Source organism: Leptosomus discolor, chromosome 1 (assembly GCF_034619465.1).
Source record: "Leptosomus discolor isolate bLepDis1 chromosome 1, bLepDis1.hap2, whole genome shotgun sequence".
NCBI classification, from domain to species: Eukaryota; Metazoa; Chordata; class Aves; order Leptosomiformes; family Leptosomidae; genus Leptosomus; species Leptosomus discolor.
In genome coordinates, this window is record NC_141391.1 from 117460062 (window position 1) to 117478143 (window position 18082).

At 42.6% G+C, this 18082-nt stretch overlaps 1 protein-coding gene across 1 annotated transcript; it reads right to left on the reverse strand.

Moving 5' to 3' along the window:
- Positions 1-2211: 2211 nt before the first annotated feature.
- Positions 2212-12034, reverse strand: GPA33 (glycoprotein A33). Its single transcript, XM_009947289.2, has 7 exons — positions 11986-12034; positions 7807-7958; positions 6699-6909; positions 5994-6152; positions 3632-3745; positions 2983-3106; positions 2212-2293 (listed from the first exon to the last, which is right to left on the reverse strand). The coding sequence occupies exons 1-7, from the start codon at positions 12032-12034 to the stop codon at positions 2212-2214; spliced, it is 891 nt and encodes a 296-aa protein (XP_009945591.2).
- Between the last annotated feature and the right edge of the window lie 6048 nt (positions 12035-18082).

The following is an 18082-nucleotide window of genomic DNA, read 5'->3' on the forward strand; positions in this document are numbered from 1 at the left end:
ACTCTAGCTTTTCCCCTGCTAGTTCTTACGGAACTGGCTTACAGAGAATTGAATTCATGGGTTTGGGGGTCATTATGTAACCTCTTCTGTATTTTGTGGCTGGTTTCTTCCAGTAATGCAGATTTGCTAATCCGCCTATTTCTTTATGCTTAAAATGACCAATGTGTAATGTTACTTCAAAACTGCAGCTGACAAGCAGCAATTAAGCTTCATGGATCCTAGAAGTGATAGGTGTTAAAATGTTTTAGAGGCCAGAGCCAGTTTCTGGCCATAAATACTTCTGATAATTAAGTCCTTTTGCTGGTCCTTCCAGTTAAGATCTTTTGAGAATCCACAGAATTATCTCTCAGCAGAAGTCCTCTTCAGCCCCAGGGTATAGGTGTTCAGAAGGAAAGGCGGAGTGCTGACTCATGTCTGTAACACTTATGAAAGAAATAGCTTTTGTTTCGCAGTAAAAACTTGTTACATTGCTAATTAGATAATTCATACTGTACTCGCTTGTTATAAAAGAGAATAAAATACCTATCAGCTCTGTTTGAGCTATATACCTTGGGTTTTATCTGCCTTCAGCTTCTGTGTGCAAAATTCTTTTTAGTCATCCATTTTTGCAGTGTTTTGTCATGCATCTAAACTAAGTATGGGAATAGGTCCTCAGAATGGCTTGCTGAGTTGCATTTCAGGTTGTTCATTGCCAAAGAGATTTCGGTTTGTATGTACTCTGTAAAGAACTCTGGTTGTTGGTCTTTGCAGTCGTTAATAGTACAAATAAATAATTCTTTTCAGTACTCTGTAAAACAAAGGCAGAGAGAAAGCAAGCCAGAACAATTCTGGTAGTCTGATTTGCTTAGTTCAACATCTAGAAAATGCTGCGCGCGTGTAGGAGGATTGCTGATTCTTCTTTAAAGTTACTTTTAAATCTGTGACAAAAATCCAAAATATAGCTACTTGGGGGTAAAGGGTATGTGGGACGTATTGCAGTAATTTTCTGAAACTGCTGAAGTTGAAGATGCAATAGAGAGCTTTGAAAGGATAAATACTATAGTGCAAGTCATTTATTGAATGTCTTCAAAAAAAAAAACCCAACCAACTGCAACCAAACAAATAGCTCATAATTAGCTTTAATACCGTATTGACAGTCTTTTGGACAGACAGTCCATTCTCTTCCAAAGATAAAATACTAGTGATGGGACATCTCTCCACACTTGCACACATTTTGCACATACAGCGCTTCTGGCTAAATGGTTACAATTTTGAATAGAAAGGTACTTTCCCTCCTTTTCCCTCTTTTTTTTTTTTTTTTCTCTCTCCTTTTTTTTTTTCTTTTCTCTCTCCTTTTTTTTTTTCTTATTTTAAACATGTACTTGCCATGTACGTACTCTCACACTGTCATTTTTTTAGAAGCAGGAGCAATGGACAATTTCTGACTTGCCCATGCAACAGTCAAGAGGAAAGGATAATGTAATGAAAATCAGTGTTTGGGAACTCTGAGCTGGAACTCCTAAGTTCAGGAATCTGACAGTATATAGGCCACTAGACTGTTTCTAGATCTTATCAGCTGCCAATTACAAATCCATCTCACTTCTTACCTTATCCATTACATTAGTATGAATATTGTTTCAAACGGGAGGCTTTCATTGATCAGCTGTGAATTTTTTCCATATTTTTATTTATATGAGCATGTATAATATATACAAAGAACACATTTAATAAAATATCCTTAAAAATCAGCTTGCTTTGGTCTGCATAAAATAATTTCTATACTGGACAATGCTGTAAGCTGTGCCATTTGCATAACACCATAAACAAGACCACCTTTCCTCAGTGACATGTAGTTGGTGACCTTGAAACCTTCTGTGGATCTGGGGTTACAGCAGCAACTCTGTTCTCCAAATAGACCTGACAGGCATCTTTTGTAAGAAAGAATTCTTTTTTCAGAAGACTGGTTATTTTTGGACAACTGGGTGAAACAGTGCTTCACATGCATTTTTCTGCTATGAGGTTATGTGTTAGTACTCATTGTATGTTAAGCACTTCTTTCCAGGGAGACAAGGATATTCTCTCCCAAAACTTGAAGGCCAAAGCCATTAGCTTTCTTTTTATTATTTAAAAACCCACCTTCTTGTAGTAAGAAAGAGGGAGTGATTTCTTTTCTACAGTGGTGTCTGTGCCTCAGCAAATCCTGAAGATGGCATTGGCCTCCTGCTTCTTTCTTCATTCATCTTCAATGTCATCCTCTGCTCTCTGATTCCTTGTAGGCATCTCCTTGGAGGGTTCATTTCTATCTTCTCTCTCCCTAAAACATTGTTTAGGAGCAGAGATGTTAATTAAAACCAGGTAGAAATTTTACTGAAGAGATTTTGAGTTAGAATGGTTTTAGACTGCTCTGAGCTGACCTGGAAGTGTACTAAACTGAACTCTGTAAATTAAGTCTTGCTGGTGATGCAAGAAGTGTGTGAGGTACTTTCTTTTCTTTTCTTTTTTTTTTTTCTTTCCATAGCCTGTATGTAGAGAAAGGGTGACGGGTGTAGCTTTTCTCATCCCACTTTTCTTCCAGTGGTCTGTTTCCACATGGGAATAAACAGAAGTTTTTTGTCTTGGGAGTGATAATTCTGAATACAGAGCCTCGTGGTGACTTAGGCTAGCAAGGACAGAAACAGCTATAGGGACTCGGAGAAATGAGACAGAGTGTGGGCTTTGCTTATCAGGTAGCTGTGCATGCTTGGCTGACTCAGGCTTGCTAATTCAGGTCCAAGGTTTGAACGTTTGGGTTCTACCCCAGAGACTCTGAAGGCATCTGGTAATACTGGGCATGTTCTGTGAGAAGAGATGGGAGCCACTAGGGTGGAAACTGAAAAGAGAAAGCAGTGCACACTTCCCTTGATTTCTTTTTTTCTCCTGTGCTTTCCACTGCATATGTTGATGCCAGAGGGAGAACGTGAACCCTTCGTATGTTCCATTCACTTTTCTAGGTAAGGTACTTACGTCATCTCATAGTCCTTGTCCTTGTCTGCCCGACAGCAGCAGCAATAGGCTAAAATACCAATAACGATAATTGCAGCAACAGCTCCACCGATGATGCCAGCATACAGAGCTATGTTCATGGATGCTATACAGGAAGAAAAGAATTAGCCATTTGCAGTGAAAATGATCTCAAATGCAATCAGCACAGTCACTGGACTTCAAATCCCACTCCCAGGTGTCAGGTCTCACTACCAGATCCAGACTGAGTGGAAGCCATGTCCATTTGACTGCAGCAACTGGAATGAATTCCGTACTGGGTAGCTGATAAGTCTGCAGGAGCAATTAGCGATAGGGAGGAGCCCCTGGATCTGAACAACTGCTCTACTTTGTTGATACAGTTTAGTTTCAGACTTTTGGGGGCTCAGACCTATCTCCTACACGTTTTTTTTTTGTCATCTGTGAACTAACCCTATGAGTTAGTGAGTGCTCTACTGGCACGTAAGCCAATGCAGAGAGTATATCTTAAAGGTAAAAAGAGTGGTTTTTTTTTTTTTTAAGAAAGAAAGCAGAAGTTTAAACTTATGTCTGCATTGTCTTGATTAATCCATTAACACTTAGCTAGGATACTTTCTCTGGTACTACTCTTCCAGTAGGCAACCCCGTCTCTTACGTGGCACAACGCTGACTGTCATGTTGCAAAAAGCCGTTCCCACGGTGTTCGTTGAAGTGCAGATGTAAAAGCCAGAGGTATCTGCTGAGATGTTCTTCAGAGTTATTAGTTGCCCTGTTGTGAAACACAAATTCAGTCCAACAAAGAGGAGAATTAAAGCAGGGGAGGAAGTGGGGAGAGCAGCCCTTCAATTCCAGGGTAGTGGGAGTGATGAGAGGTTATTAAAGCTGATGGATGGCCTTGCTTGGGAGCTGCTATGCTAGTCCCTAGGTTTTAGTGTGATTTGTGGGAGGACAGCAGAAGTGTGCTGTTTTGATTACAGAGAACATGTGGCATTTGAACATTCCTTTTAGGAAGAAAATTGAGGGTGGAGGGTAAAGAAGTGGGTGTGCTTAGTGAAAGCTTTCTTCTATTGGATTTTGATGAGAAATACAAGATGGCCCAAACCAGCATCTGGCTTTGAGAACTGGGCATCTGATTAATTAACTTGTAAAACAACAACAAGCTCTTCAATCCTCCAGCTCTTAGGATTTCAGATCTGAATCATTTAGCAGTGGGGGAAATAGTTTTCTAGGCTGGGAGAGGCCATGCAGGCTGTGAAAATAAATGAAGGAAAAGAAATGCAGTGACATGGGACTGCTGTGATACTGATGCTTTTGTCCAACTTAACAGAGCTCAGAACCACATACTAAAGCTTAGCTCTGCCTGCTCAAGCAGTCAGTTCTGTTTTGCATCTCCAGCTGACATTTATATGCGTACTCCATGCTTTTTGCTTGTGATCTATTGATAAATGTCCAGATTCCTGCTCTAGAAGCAAAAGGCTCTGAATACTTCTCAGTGACTCCAGTTTTATTTTCCATGTGATCTCGCCTCTTCCCAGCCAGCTCATGGGACTGGGATTCTGTTTAGTCTCTGCTGGCACCTAGTGCCAGATAGTAAAAGAGCACGCAAACCAAGAAATAACAGACTGCCTGCTTGATCCAACACACCCCACCCCACCCCCGCCCAGTCTTTACATGCTGTTTGTGCTGACTTTTGTTTGTTTGTTTGCAGTGCAATGTTCATAGCTCTCAGAGTTGCAGTCTATAACCCGACTGTAAAATCTCTTATATTAAACCAAAAGTGAGTCAAAGTGGCAGAAACGCGTGTCAGATACTATCAGTTTTGGAGTGGCTCCTAAGGGGGTTCTGCACACACTGTGGCACTGGGACTTGCTTAGCACAGGTACTTCTTAGCACAGAAAGAAATTGTTTGTAGTGACAGTAGGGCGTCCAGCCAGCTTGGGGCAGAAGGGGGTAGTCGGCACACAACTTGGACATCCGTGCTTTGATGAAAACAGAAATGAGGTGGAAATGGATCGGAAGAGGCTCCTGTCCCAGGGAAGCACAGGATGAGGGCAGAAGCAGGCAGGCAGCTGGTGCTGTAACTCCTGCTGTGTTCAGGGCTGTGCGTGGTGCGTTGGCACCACTTAGTGGCCAGTGAAATGAATTAGGTTTGTGTCCCCGGTGGTGTTTTGTCGTCTGCATAATTAATACAAGAATCAGATAGTGAGAGTTGAATATCCTGTCGAGTGTGATCATATTTAGTTTACTTCCATAGACATGCTACAGTAAGTTAAACCAGGAAGGGTAGGTTCAGTTGCTCAGTCTTTCTGGAGCTGAACATACCAGGAAGAAACAAAGTTGTTTAAAGGAATCAGAGTCCTCTGTCACTATTAAACCCTCATTTCTGTGTGAATAGTTCTACCAGAGGTCCTGTTGTGGAAATACAGGTGGTTTGTTTGTTTGTTTGGTTGGTTGGTTTTTTTTGCCAGATTCTGACTTAAAACAAAAGCAAATAAAATACTGGGGCCGTGTGACAGTCCTAAGGAACCAGAAGCCTCTTTTATGCTCAAAGCAGGAATGGTGTAACTGTTTCTCGTACCACCTTCCTCTAGGTAAGGAGTCATCTCTGGAAGGAAAGTAGCTTCCAGAGCCAACTTTTGTTTGCCTTCACCCCAGAAAGGGACCTGGTCATTGTTGAGCAAGCTGGGATATAAAGACCTACCCGTTAGAAAACTCAATGTTACACCCAGCAATTAAGAAGTAATTATTATTTCCAGCTGCTTCCAGAGCAGCCAGCTTTCTTACCAGGTGAGAGCTGAAGTGAAAAATCTTACTGACCATTGTTACTTGAAGTCCTTCTCCCCTTGCTAAGTTACTCTTGAGTGTGTCTTGTATCAAAAAAGACAACTTTTCAAAATCCTGGTCAGAGACCTTCCTAGAAAAAGCCTTAAGTGTGTTTTTGTATTTGCATTTCAAAAATCTTTCCAACCCTGATCTACAGAGAGCTCAAAGACTTGATGTCTCTGAATTTCCCATACCTTCTCTTGTTTGTAGTACACTGGGCTCATTTTGTACGTTGAACCTTTGCCAGGTATACATGGGCTTTGGGGAGCCCTCATGAGAAATGCAAGTCAGATTGATTGTCTGTCCATATTCTGCTGTCCCCAAAATCTTGCATTCTGGCTTGGATGGTGCAACTGAAGGAAGAAAAAAGGAAGGAATTTTATTAATCAGAAGTAGTTTTTTGTTTCAACCTGTCTCCTGCACCTGTGGTTTTTATTCTTGCTAAACAGAGTCTGGTCTTGCACCTACCACCTTCTCAGAGAAACTGGAATGAACTTCTAATTTATTTCTCCCTTCTTGGCACTGGTCAGCCAAGAAGCAATTGTAAGATGCTGTTTGGGATATGTCTAATAGCGTTGAGTAACTCATCCTTTGATAACTGGAGTATGACAAGCCACAGGGAGAATGAGGAATGCCCTGTAACAAGGCAAGTGTTATTAGGAAAGTGAACTATACAACTCTAAAGACTATTTTCTACAGTCAGGTGTCTAAAGGAGTTGGGTGCTCTAAGCCTTCCAACCTACTTCCGTAGTAGTAGGAAAAGACCAAAGCTGGAATTGTGGATGATGTCTTCCTGGGAAAGTTTTTTTTCTTAGAAAATCTGTTGTCTAAAACACTGTGGATATTAGAGAAAGGACAACTTTATCTAATGGATCTGGTGCTGCCTTCGGCATGCTTACCAAGGACTAAAAGAGACAAGGTCGCAGTCTGCCTGGGGGGGTCATTCCTTAGACGAACATTGCACGTGTATGTCCCGTTGTCTTCCATGGTCACTGTATTGATGGTGATACTGATGTCCCCTTTGTCTATATCACCACTAAACTGTATGCGGTTTTCATAGCCCTTGTCATACTGTACAAGTCCATCAAAATACCTAATGGCAGCATCATTCTGATAGAGAGGAAGAAAAAGTGATCAATCTTAGTTCCTTCTGTGTGAGTCTACAGCCTAACTCGATTGATTAGCCCACTCTTAAGATAAGAGCAGCTTGGAAAAGAGGGCCTTAAACTGCCCTGGTTTGCCAAAAAGCCAAGAAAAACATAGAAATTCAAAAGGGTCTGGGTTTCTGTCTGGAATCCCCTTCTTCCACCTTATCTGAAGTTGGAGATAACTGATTTCTTTTGCTGGGACTTATTCACCTTTCCTTGCCATGACAGGACACCATGAAACTTGTCCGAGATCCATATGTCAATCAAATTCCCCTATGATTACGCAAACGCTCTTGCTTTCTTCCAGCAAGGGTCTACAGGAAAGAAACCCTTGGCAATTACTGCAAGGAGATCTCCAAAGGCTGCTTCCCCTCTCACTAATTCTCAAGAAGTCAAGGAGAACTTGAGAGGCCTCTTTACCTTCAAATGCTCTATGTGAAGGTAGGAGACCTCAAGATCAACTTAAAACTTTTTATATAGTACCAAAGATATGTATATATAAAAATATAAATGTAAAATACATACACTTAATATACATATCTTTTTATAAAATATCTGAGTATTTCAGGTATTTTAATGGATGTATACCCACAATACATACAGTGGTGTATTCTCAATACATGGTTGCGAGACCAAGAGAGAGGAAGGAGAAGGGTGGGGGCTTGCCTAGTATCAAGCAGTAGATTTAGGATAAATTGACTAGAATGGGAGTTTCTGTTTGCATAGTTCTGAGATGAAAAAAAGTCTTGAAGGAATCTTTTTCTCCCAACACACATACCCCCCCAGTCCTGCTTCCATCTCTCTTCCCACCCCCCTCTTGGATGCCCTATCATATGTTTCTTTATGCAACTTGATTTACCGGACTATTGGTTTTCCTCCAGACCACAATGTCTCCTGAGTCTATAGAAGCCTCTGTTTTAAAATGACAGCGGAGAGTAACGTTGTTCCCTCGTGCCACCTTTATTTCCTTGGCAGGTGCTTCCACAGTGAGGGCATGAGCAGTCACCAGAACTAGGAAGAAAATAAATTCTGCAGTCAGCAAAATTAATGACATCTGGGTTCCATGTTTTGTCTCTTTGGCTTTCTTACATGCCACAACAACCCCACATCCCCTCTGTCATCCATGACAGTCCCCACTGTGCAAGAGATGATGTGTGCTGGAGCTGATTGACTGTAGGAAGCTGCTGCACAGGATGGCTAAGAGCTAAACTCTGCTTTCCATTCCTTGCTTCCCTCTTCTTTACCTGGACATACATTGCCATGGAGTTTATAAAGTTTCCCCCTGCCCCCGAGGCCTCTTTCACTGTGGCTGACATCCTTTGACAGTTCTAAATATACAGAGGGAGGCAGATAAACAGATAATACAATTGCATCAGTAGTCTTAAGGATTCAGGCCAAACTAACAAATGTATATTGTCAAATTTCAAGGATCAGGAAAACTGTCAAATAACTTGCCTCAACGCAAATCCATACAGAAGTGACATTTTGCGCTAGAGAATCAAAACCTGTTCATGTAATGCACTGGAAAGAGAAAAATCTAGAAATGCAAAGAGAGCTTGAAAAAAAAAAAAACACCAACAGAAGAATAGCTATTCATTTTTAAAAATGAATAAGGTAATAGTCACCTTTCTCCAAGAACGACTCCTGCCTGTGGAACGCAGAAATAGCCGAGAGTTTAATAAAACAGAAGTCCCTCTGTGCCATGGTGAAGCATGCAGAGCACAGGGTAGGTGTCTCTTGTACACTGTGTTCCATTTGACTTGGTGCTTAATTCATCACACTTGAGCATTAGCTAGTGGCAGGTCTTAGTTATTCTCAGAATTGGGCTGGAGGTTTACCCCTGCCCTCCATAGATGACCTTCATGCCTGTCAGAACCTGTTTAAAAACACCTGCTTTCTCCTTACAGTTTGTGTGTAGGGTTTGGGGGTGGGGGGTTTATGGCATCAAACTGAACAATTTGAAGGGAATCTAAGTCTGAAACTGGTTAGAGAGTGCAGGGAGGTGGGAAAGGAAGTGCTGCTCAGAGGTCCTCCCATGGCAAAGAGGAACTAGGTCCAGTAAGGAGGAAAGTGGAGGAGGACAGAGATGCATGCTCTCCCTGAGAGGGGCACACTGTGTAGGGTGATGAAGGTTTGTTTCCAGAAAATCCAGGCTGAATCAGTGTTCACTAGAGAGGATTTGACTGAAAAGTTGCTGTTTGGCAAGCTTTGGGTCCTCATTCTGCCATATCTCTGTCCAGATTAGATCCATAAGGAAGTGTAATGTGTAAGGGAGAGAGCAAAGCATGTCTAGATTCTGCCTTGAGTTGCAAACTGATTGTGAACACATGCTTTTTTAGGCAGGAAAAAAACAGATGCATGCATTAGGTCAATAAGAATAAGCCATTGGCAAACTGAGCACTACCAGATCCTTGACTGTACTGGCAGCGAACAATAGCAGCCCTTAGAAAATAACAGTGTAGGAACCCGAAAGGTTTTGTTGTCACTACACTAGGAACCTGCTGGTAGCAATTCAGATACTTGCACAGGGTAACATGGGACAGCTGGCATGGGGGTCTCCTCCCCCTCAGGAGAGGCAAAAGATTCTGTAACAGATTCCCTGACCCAGTCTGTTCTCCATAGCAAATGGTCCTTCAGGTCTCTTGTCAGAAGTGGCCTATGCTTCCAGAACTGCTGCATCTCCTGAGAGGAGTTTGATGGGAATTTTCACAGCAGCCGAACATTTCCCTCCCCCGCACCTTCCTTGCTGTTGGGCAGGGATGCCCTTGTTCCACAGCTGTCTTCGGAAGCAGCTTCAGACATTTTCAGCAGGAGTGCAAAGACTGCCTTCTGCACTTGTTAGCATCCTGATAAGAAAAGGCAGGCGAGTGACCAGAGCAGGAGGCTTCTAGCTGAAGTTCCAATCTTTCTGCATTCCCCATCCCATAACTAATTAACTGTGCAAGACCACAGAACAACTCGGTAAGTGTGCATTTTAGTCTCTTCCTCTGTGACATGGCAGCAGAAGTTTCCATTCTCTCAGGGATTAATTCATTTACAGCTGCTGACAGCTATGAGAGGGAAACCAGCAGGACAAAGTATTTCTACCATGGTTTTATTGCAGCCACTCCCAGGTCTATCCCTGCTCTGGAGCACTCGGTGCAAGGGCCATGTTTGCATAGCCCCAGGACTAGCTCTGGATGCATGTTTGATCATGCCCTCTATCTGAGTGACACCTATGAAAGCTTTCCATTGCCTGTCATGACTGGATAGACACACTTCCCTGCATTTAAGTGAAAAACACCACCATCTGTACTAGGAGATGGCGCAAAACCCATTTCCTGAACCTTTTGTCACTCAGAAACTGGTTCCACCAGGCTGGGGTTCACTGACAGGTCATTAACTCTGCCCTGAGGCAGAGAAGAGGCTGCCCAACCCTAAGGCTTACCCTCACAAGTACTTTTCCTTCTTCCAATTGGATGACTCAGATCTTACAATAAACAAGATTTTTGTGTTGGTTTTTTTTTTTTTTTCAAACATGCCTTCAGTGCTGAGTTGGAGAACAGCTGAACTACATTCAAGAGGCACAGTCTGTAACAAGTGAGGCTACTTATTCATCTGTTGCTGTTACCCTAATGCCCAAATTCTTCTGATGGGCTCCTGTTTTTCACCCACATCTTTCTGGCTCCCACTCCTCCCTTGTTAGGGCTCCTTCTGGCTCTCAGGGAAGCCACATGGTTTCCTTCTGGGATGCTGTTTACTCACTCCAGTTTCCCCCTTTCTTCACAAAGTCATCAACAGCCAGCTAGTCACAGTCAGCACCTCTGAATTTAGCTGAAATTTAATGCTGAAGTGGGAGAGGGGAACCTCTTAAATGTGAAATTTGCAGTAAGAGTATTTTGTTTGATTCAGAATGACTGTTTGGGGCTTTTCCTTCAGCAAGTTCATAGTACCAGTTATTCACACAACTGCAGTGAAAAGCTGTACAGCAGAAGTTAGCCTGTGCCGAGATCCTGATGCAGCTCATTCAGGGCAGCTCTGGTATCCCAGCCATGCATTGCCATGTCCTGCACAGTTTCTCTACTCCAGTGTGGGAATCTACTGTACCTTCTCAAACGTTTTTTTCACAGGCCAGTATTTCAACACTGAATTATTACTATTTGAGTCCTGCCCAAACAGACAAGAAGAGCTTCACCCAACATAGATATTTCTGCTCTGAAAAGCTTCCCATCTATGCTTTGGATAGCATGAATAGTAAGGATAATGAAATAGGAGAATAAATACCAATGGCATTACACAATTTACATAACCATCAAATCACAACCAAAGTCACATTCGTTGCATATGGAGCACATCCATGTTTTCCAATTACATTAAATTTTGTGAATTTCCTTCTTGTAGGTCTTATTGTTGAAGCAAGGGTTTCAGGCTTTTTGTTAAAAAAGGCCATGCAATTTCCATGTGCATAGCTTTGAAACCTGGAAAAAGGTGTAGGAGACAGGTCAAAAAGCAGTGGAACTGAGACTCCAGGCTCTGCAAGGCAGGATGAGAAAAAGCAAGTCTGATGAAGGCCAAGAGTGAGTTGGCCGATTTATATGTGTTACTAGGGATTATTGTGCATCCCCTTGATGCAATTTATATAGAGAGATCACTATACGTACTCTGATGCAACTTAACAGTAGGATTTAGACTATGGAGACATACGGTACATGCAGATTTATGTATAAAAGAATAAAACCTAAGGACTTTTCCACTTCTAGCTGAGGAAGTTCCTTCTTCAGAGATAAACATTGTATTTAACAGAAGCCATTAGAACTGTTTTCAAAAACTATTTTCCAGCCTCATGTAGAATAACATTCTTTTCCTGTTCTTAACACTTGTGGCTTTAGGAGATGCCTGTGAGTCTGGACGTTCAGTACAGAATTGGTAAACACACCTACCTGATCATAAACATGAAAGAACTTTTACTAAACAAAGAGAGAAACACAAAGTCCATTTGAATACTTGATGCTGCTTCCTTCTGCCCAACCCTTGAGGACATAACCAAATTAGTACTCACTTGCACTGAAAATGAACAGCCAAAGTCTTTTCATTGCCATCCTCCTCATCTCTCCTTTGTTCCACCTCAGGGTGCTCTTCCTTGTAATCTCTAGGTGACTGGATAACTAACTGGGTTTAGCTGAAAGACTGCTTCACAGTGGCTTCAGAGGTTCACTCCTCAGTCTCTTTTAAAGTACTTCTTCTCCAGTCTGCCACTCCCCTCCCGGAGAGAATGACAAGCTAGATCACCAGTAGGCTTTGACATTGCTTGCTGCTCTCTGCCTAGGGGCAGAACTGAGACTTGTGAACTCCTTCACCAGTGGTGAACTTTCTTCCCTATGTTTAGCCCATATCCAGGGCTAAACTATAACAGTTGCTCCGTCACCTGATAACCCCTAACCAGCCAGGAAGGGGAATCAGGAAAAGGAGAGAAGACCCATGGATGGAAGTGAAAACAGATTTAACAAAGCAATACCAATAGAGATATATAAGGTTATACTCAGCCAAATGAATATGTAGCTGTCACAATCAACAGGAGAGCAGGAAGAAGCCCTGCAGATATCCCATAGGAGCTCCCCTCTCCTCCTTCCCCTTTTATAATGACCATGACATTATGGGATGGGCTACACCTGTAGCTAACTCAGGTCAGCTGCCCTGGCTGACTCAAAACTAACGGCCTGCCTAGCATGGCTGGGCTGTGATTCTGTCCCAGCCAAACCAGGGTGTTCCCCAATTAAATGGCCTTTTCCAGTTTCTCCTAAAATGCAGGTACATAAAGCAAGAGAAGAGGCAAACTGAAGGGTGTGGTGACTGGGAGTGTACAACAATTGAAGTCATGCATGTGATGACATGTAACTATGGGAGGATAAACCTCATTCATCTTAAATATTTATTAAGGGAGCCTAGGGCCAGAGTTAAAAAGGTATTGAAGTGTTTCACAATGCAGGCAGGTGCCCACATCCAGGCTTTAAGGAACTGAGGTGCCTAACTCCTCTTACTCTAAATACCTGTAAGAATATGTAATTTATGACAATGTGATGACTAATGGGTTATCTAAATGTAAGTGAGATGCATCTCAGCCAGGTTCTTACGCTTTTATGCCTACTGTTCAACTGTTCCAGTGCATGGCTTGCATGACAGCTGTATGTACCAAAGGTACTCTCTGCCTTTCAGCAGAAAAAGGCTGTTAGATAAACTGATTGATGGCTTGTAGCATGCTAGCTACGTATCCAATGAGGCAGGCACAGTGAAAGTCCAGCCACTGCTCATGTATTCTGGATGGGCGCTTGGAAAGCACAAATAACTGCTATGATAATTGACTGAAGAATAACAGGAGGACTGATGGCAGCTCAGGCAAATACCTGACATTACATTTAATTGAGTACAGCTGGCTAGCACGTCTTTTAAACTCTTCACTGCCAATAGGCAGCAAGGGATGTCTCCATCTGCGACAGTCATCTGTGCTCTATTTCTAGCCATTTGAGAGACAAAGTCACTTTTAGGGTGTGAGTGATCATTTTAGGCATTTTAGATGGGGACTTCATGTCTTCAGACATCATTTTCAGTTGAAATGAATCATACTGACAATGCAGTGATAATACTGATGAACTCTGTTTTAATTATTGAAGGCTACCTCAAAAGTGGGTTTCTACGCTGGAGGTCCATGTGTTTAGTCCAGTAAAGTGGATCTGGATCTTGATCTTGTGCTGACCCCATACTTGCACGGTAAGCCTGACTGACAAAAGCCATGCTAAAGGCTGCCTTTTTGTCTGCATGGCAGTTCAAAACACCTCCAAGACAATTAAAATTATGAGTGACTGGAAATCCAATTCCTCTGACAGGAAGGACAATCTATACTTCTGTGCTTGATGCATAACCTCAGTTCTCTTCAAACAAACTGTTAGCGCAAAGAAATTAAAGCACATCAGAGTACAAAAACTGTATTCTTTGGCAGTTTTCCAAATGAGGACAGCCAGTAGAAAAATCCATCCTGCTGTATGCATCTCACCTTTGATAGGCTGCAGGCATTAGGAGATGGCATGGACCCTGCAAAGAGAGGAGAGCTTTTTTCCAAAGACAGCTTGCTAACCTCTATATGCTACCTATAAATAAGCTAAGAAGTAAACAAAACTGGAGCAAGGTCAGTAGTCTCCTTTCTCTTATTTGGAGCCCTCAAGGATGAGGTTCTTAAATTTTTACCTCCTTTAAAGACTTTAAGATCTTTGTGACTTTATCCCACAGCCTTCAGGCAGAGACATGTAGGATCTTTACTCTAGCTTGCTACTTTTGATTTTGCTCCCATTTAATATTTTAACTGAATCTGATGAAAAGAGATAGTGGCAGAAATGCCATCACTGTACACCATCTTCCCATACTTCCTCTATTGATTCTCAGTTCTCTACATAACAGCTTTGAGTATTCACTGAAAGAACTTGGTTACAGTTGCTGACAGACACTGTACCTGGTAAGCTTGCCATTATCCTAATCACAGAAATAAGACTTTCACTATCATTTATACAACCTTTCTCCTCTCTCTTCTCCCCAATAATTTCAAAACCCACTTGATTAATGTCAGCTGAATTTGACAGACAGATAATAGTCTTAAAGATGGGAAGTTCAGGATAAGAGAGAAACCTAAATTAATGGTACTTCTTAGGCATTAGTCATTGTCTTCCATTCCAAGAATTCGTTGTTGTGCAACCGATGCTCCTAACCTGATCTGTCTCATCTCTTGTGCAGGCAGGCAAATAGGGAAATATGGTATAGTGAGAAGTCACAGGGAGCAAGAGCTGATGGCTCTGTGAGGGATGTTTATCGTGCTGGGGTGCCTGGACTGCGGGACATGCGTCCATTAAAAACCAGGCTTGTTAATCCCACTGCCTGTGGAAATACATGGGGTTTAGTCTGTTTTCTTAACTGCAGCAAACAGCTAGTAAAAAACCCACAACAGAGAGAACTCACAGAATTAAGCTGAAAACAGTGCCTGTAACAGTAGTTCCTCAAATACCTAAAACAGGTCTGAGCATAGTAACCTTCCTGTCTAAAAGATGGTATGTAGATTAAGCACCCTGAAACAAATGCACTATTTTCACATAGATTTGTCATTTAACTGTAAAAGTAACAAGGTGCATCCTCTCCAAGCGTATTGGCATGTGTCTAGTTCCACTGCACTGGGGAGGGGGGACAGGCACTGGATCTTGCCCAGTGGTCTGTAACTTGGACAGGCTGCCTTATCTGGTGTCCATGCGGAAATACTGGTGTGGAAACGATTCACTGTGGGATCAGTTTTACCCTGCCTCTGTCAGCCACTCAGTTGCATTACAAGTAAATATATTGGCGCTGAGATTGATAATGTTCTGTTGTTTTGGAGACTTAGCTAAATAAGACTGGTTTCCTAGGTATCATAGACAGCATATGCTTCAACACCTGATACTTACATAAATCTGACACTGAGACACTTGTTTAGATGCACTGCATTTATTGCTGTTGTTATTTATTTAGGCCTAGATTGGAAAAGGTATTTAGGCACTTATATCCTGTCACTTCTCCCTGGTGGTTCTCACTGGGGGCCTCAGGAGCTGTCGATAAATGCCGGGGGCACAGGTACAGCTATGAGAGAAGCCAGTAGAGCTGCCTAAACAATTTTAAAAGATTTTGTTTCTGCGTTGACTTTCTTTCCCTGCCTAGTGTGAGCTGCCAAAACTCACGGGCATTGGCACCACAGCTAAAAGAACTGCCATAGGTACCAGCAACGCTGCCAAAGATTTGCCACGGCCCTACTTAGGCTAACGGAGGCCTATGTCTTAGCATAGGCTGACACACAACTTCTTCATCACTCACCCATGGGCAATGCAAATGCTTAGAGTCTTCTTTTTGCTGATGGCTGCAGCTCTGGGGAATCTTTTTGCTGACACGTAGGATTTTTAGGGGATATTATTATCATATTTAAATGAAACTGCCATTGACATGAAAAGCTTCAATATGAAACTAGAGTGGCTTCATTGTCTTGCCAAAAATACATACTCTGATAAGGCTTGCCTATAAAAGCCAATGAGGATTAGTGCATAAATAGCATAGTGCTAACACTATAAATGATAGTAACTCCTGTTATGACAGAGAAAGAGGAACTTTCCATCAAGATCCCATCTTTTGCACCTAAGAGGACAGTACCTGGCTGTGTTCAGTTTGGGTTCATCTATGAATGGTTACATTAATCGCCAATGACATATGCCCAGCCACTTACAGCTTACTACTTTTTGCTGTGTTTGCATGTGCATACGTTCATTAGCAACAACTTCTAGCATCCTTGCCTCTGTCCTGCATGGTCATCTTGGTCCCATAAAGCAACAACTTGTAACAAGCAGTGAGGAAGTGCTGCCAGCCTGCCTGCTGTCTGTGTATTCTCCACAAGTCTGCAACATATGCGATCCTACCTGCATATCTACATGTGAAAGGTTGTGGTGGCCATGGCAGGGCTTTCAGGTCTAGCCATCATCCCCTGCTGCAGTTGTATCCTAAAGATTCATGCACAGGATTTTCAAAAACAACTCAGTGACTTAAAAGCGTCAGTTTTTATTGGATGTCAATGGTATATGTCCCCCCACAACATTTAGGTCCTTTGAAAACTTTGTTCTCTAATAATAAGGAAGTTCATAGGCAAACATCTTTAGATCACTTGCTGCCTAAATTAGCAGTAATTAACAAGAACACATGTGGCAGTGCATTGCAGAAGTGGCTAAAAATTGCATTGCCCAGAGGAGGCATCTGTAAGATCAACACAATTCATGAAACCATTAGGATCTCTTCAAACCTGTAATCAGTAATCCATTTCTCCCCTTGATATGACACCCAAGTTTCAGTATACCACTTTCTTTTGTTCCTACTTGCTCACCCCAGTAACTGTATTAACACAAGTCTAGGCTATGAGCACACAAAAACTTGAGTGCCTGTTTCGTGGCTCTTCCCTGCCGTGATGTGGCATCCCTACAGGTGTGGCTCCATCCCCATGTGGGGATGCAGCACTCAAGTAAGAAAGAAGGGGGCTGTGCAGGCCCTGCCCAGCGTGGTGCAGCAGCAAAGGTATCTGTGGTATGAGACAAGTCAGTTCTCTTTTCCACTTCCTTTCTTGTTTGCTTGTTTGTTTGCAAAAGGAATCAACAGTAGGATGTCATTGCATGACTCAGCACTGGAGCCGCCAGTACAGGTAAACAGCACTTAGGATTTCATCTGGTTCTGCCCCGGACCAGCCTGGCCCATGAGCTTTGCTGAGGAGTCAAGAGATGGGAAGTGGAGGTTTCCTCTTTGAAAAGGCGTCAGAGAAGACACAGTATACCTCAGCCCTAGCTCTTCCAAGATAAAAATCAGCTAATCATACAGTCACAAAAACACAGAATGGTTTGGGTCAGGAGGGGCCTTTAAAGATCATCTAGTCCAACCTCCCCCTATCAGAAGGAACATTTTTCACTAGACCAAGTTGCTAAAAGCCCCATCCAACCTGGCCTTGAACGTTTCCAATGACAGGACATCCGCGACTTCTCTGGACAACCTCTTCCAGTGTCTCACCACCCTCATAGTAAAGAATTTCTTCCTTGTATCTAATCTAAATCCACCCTCTTTTAGTTTAAAATCATTGCCCCTTGTCCTGTCACAATAGGCCCTGGTAAAAAGTCTCTCTCTGTCTTTCTTATAAGATCCCCTTTAAGTACTGAAAGGCTGCAATAAGGTCTCCCCAGAACCTTCTCTTCTCCAGGCTGAACAGCCCGACTCTCAGCCTGTCCTCATAAGAGAAGTGTTCTAGCCCTCTGACCATTTTGGTGTCCCTCCTCTGGATCTGGTCTAACAAGTCCACGTCTTGTGCTGGGGGCCTCAGAGCAGAATCACCTCCCTCAACCTGCTAGCCATGCTTCTTCTGATGCAGTCCAGGATACAGTTGGCTTTCTGAGCTGCAAGTGCATGTTACTGTCTCACATCCAGTTTTTCATCCACCAGTACCACCAAGTCCTTCTCCACAGGGCTGCTCTGAATCCGAATTGATTCAGAGCATATATTGATAGTGGGGATTGCCCTGACTCAGGTGTAGGACCTTGCACTTGGCCTTGCTGAACTCCATGAGGTTC

Bases quoted from the DNA above. Each gene is read 5' to 3' on its own strand.
- GPA33 (XM_009947289.2), bottom strand. From the start codon at position 12,034: ATGAGGAGGATGGCAATGAAAAGACTTTGGCTGTTCATTTTCAGTGCA. The intron at 6,910-7,806 runs GTAAATCAAGTT...CCTCTCTATCAG, and splicing joins GGAGGAAAACCAATAGTCCG to AATGATGCTGCCATTAGGTA. The intron at 3,107-3,631 runs GTAAGAGACGGG...CTTCCTGTATAG, and splicing joins GACAGTCAGCGTTGTGCCAC to CATCCATGAACATAGCTCTG.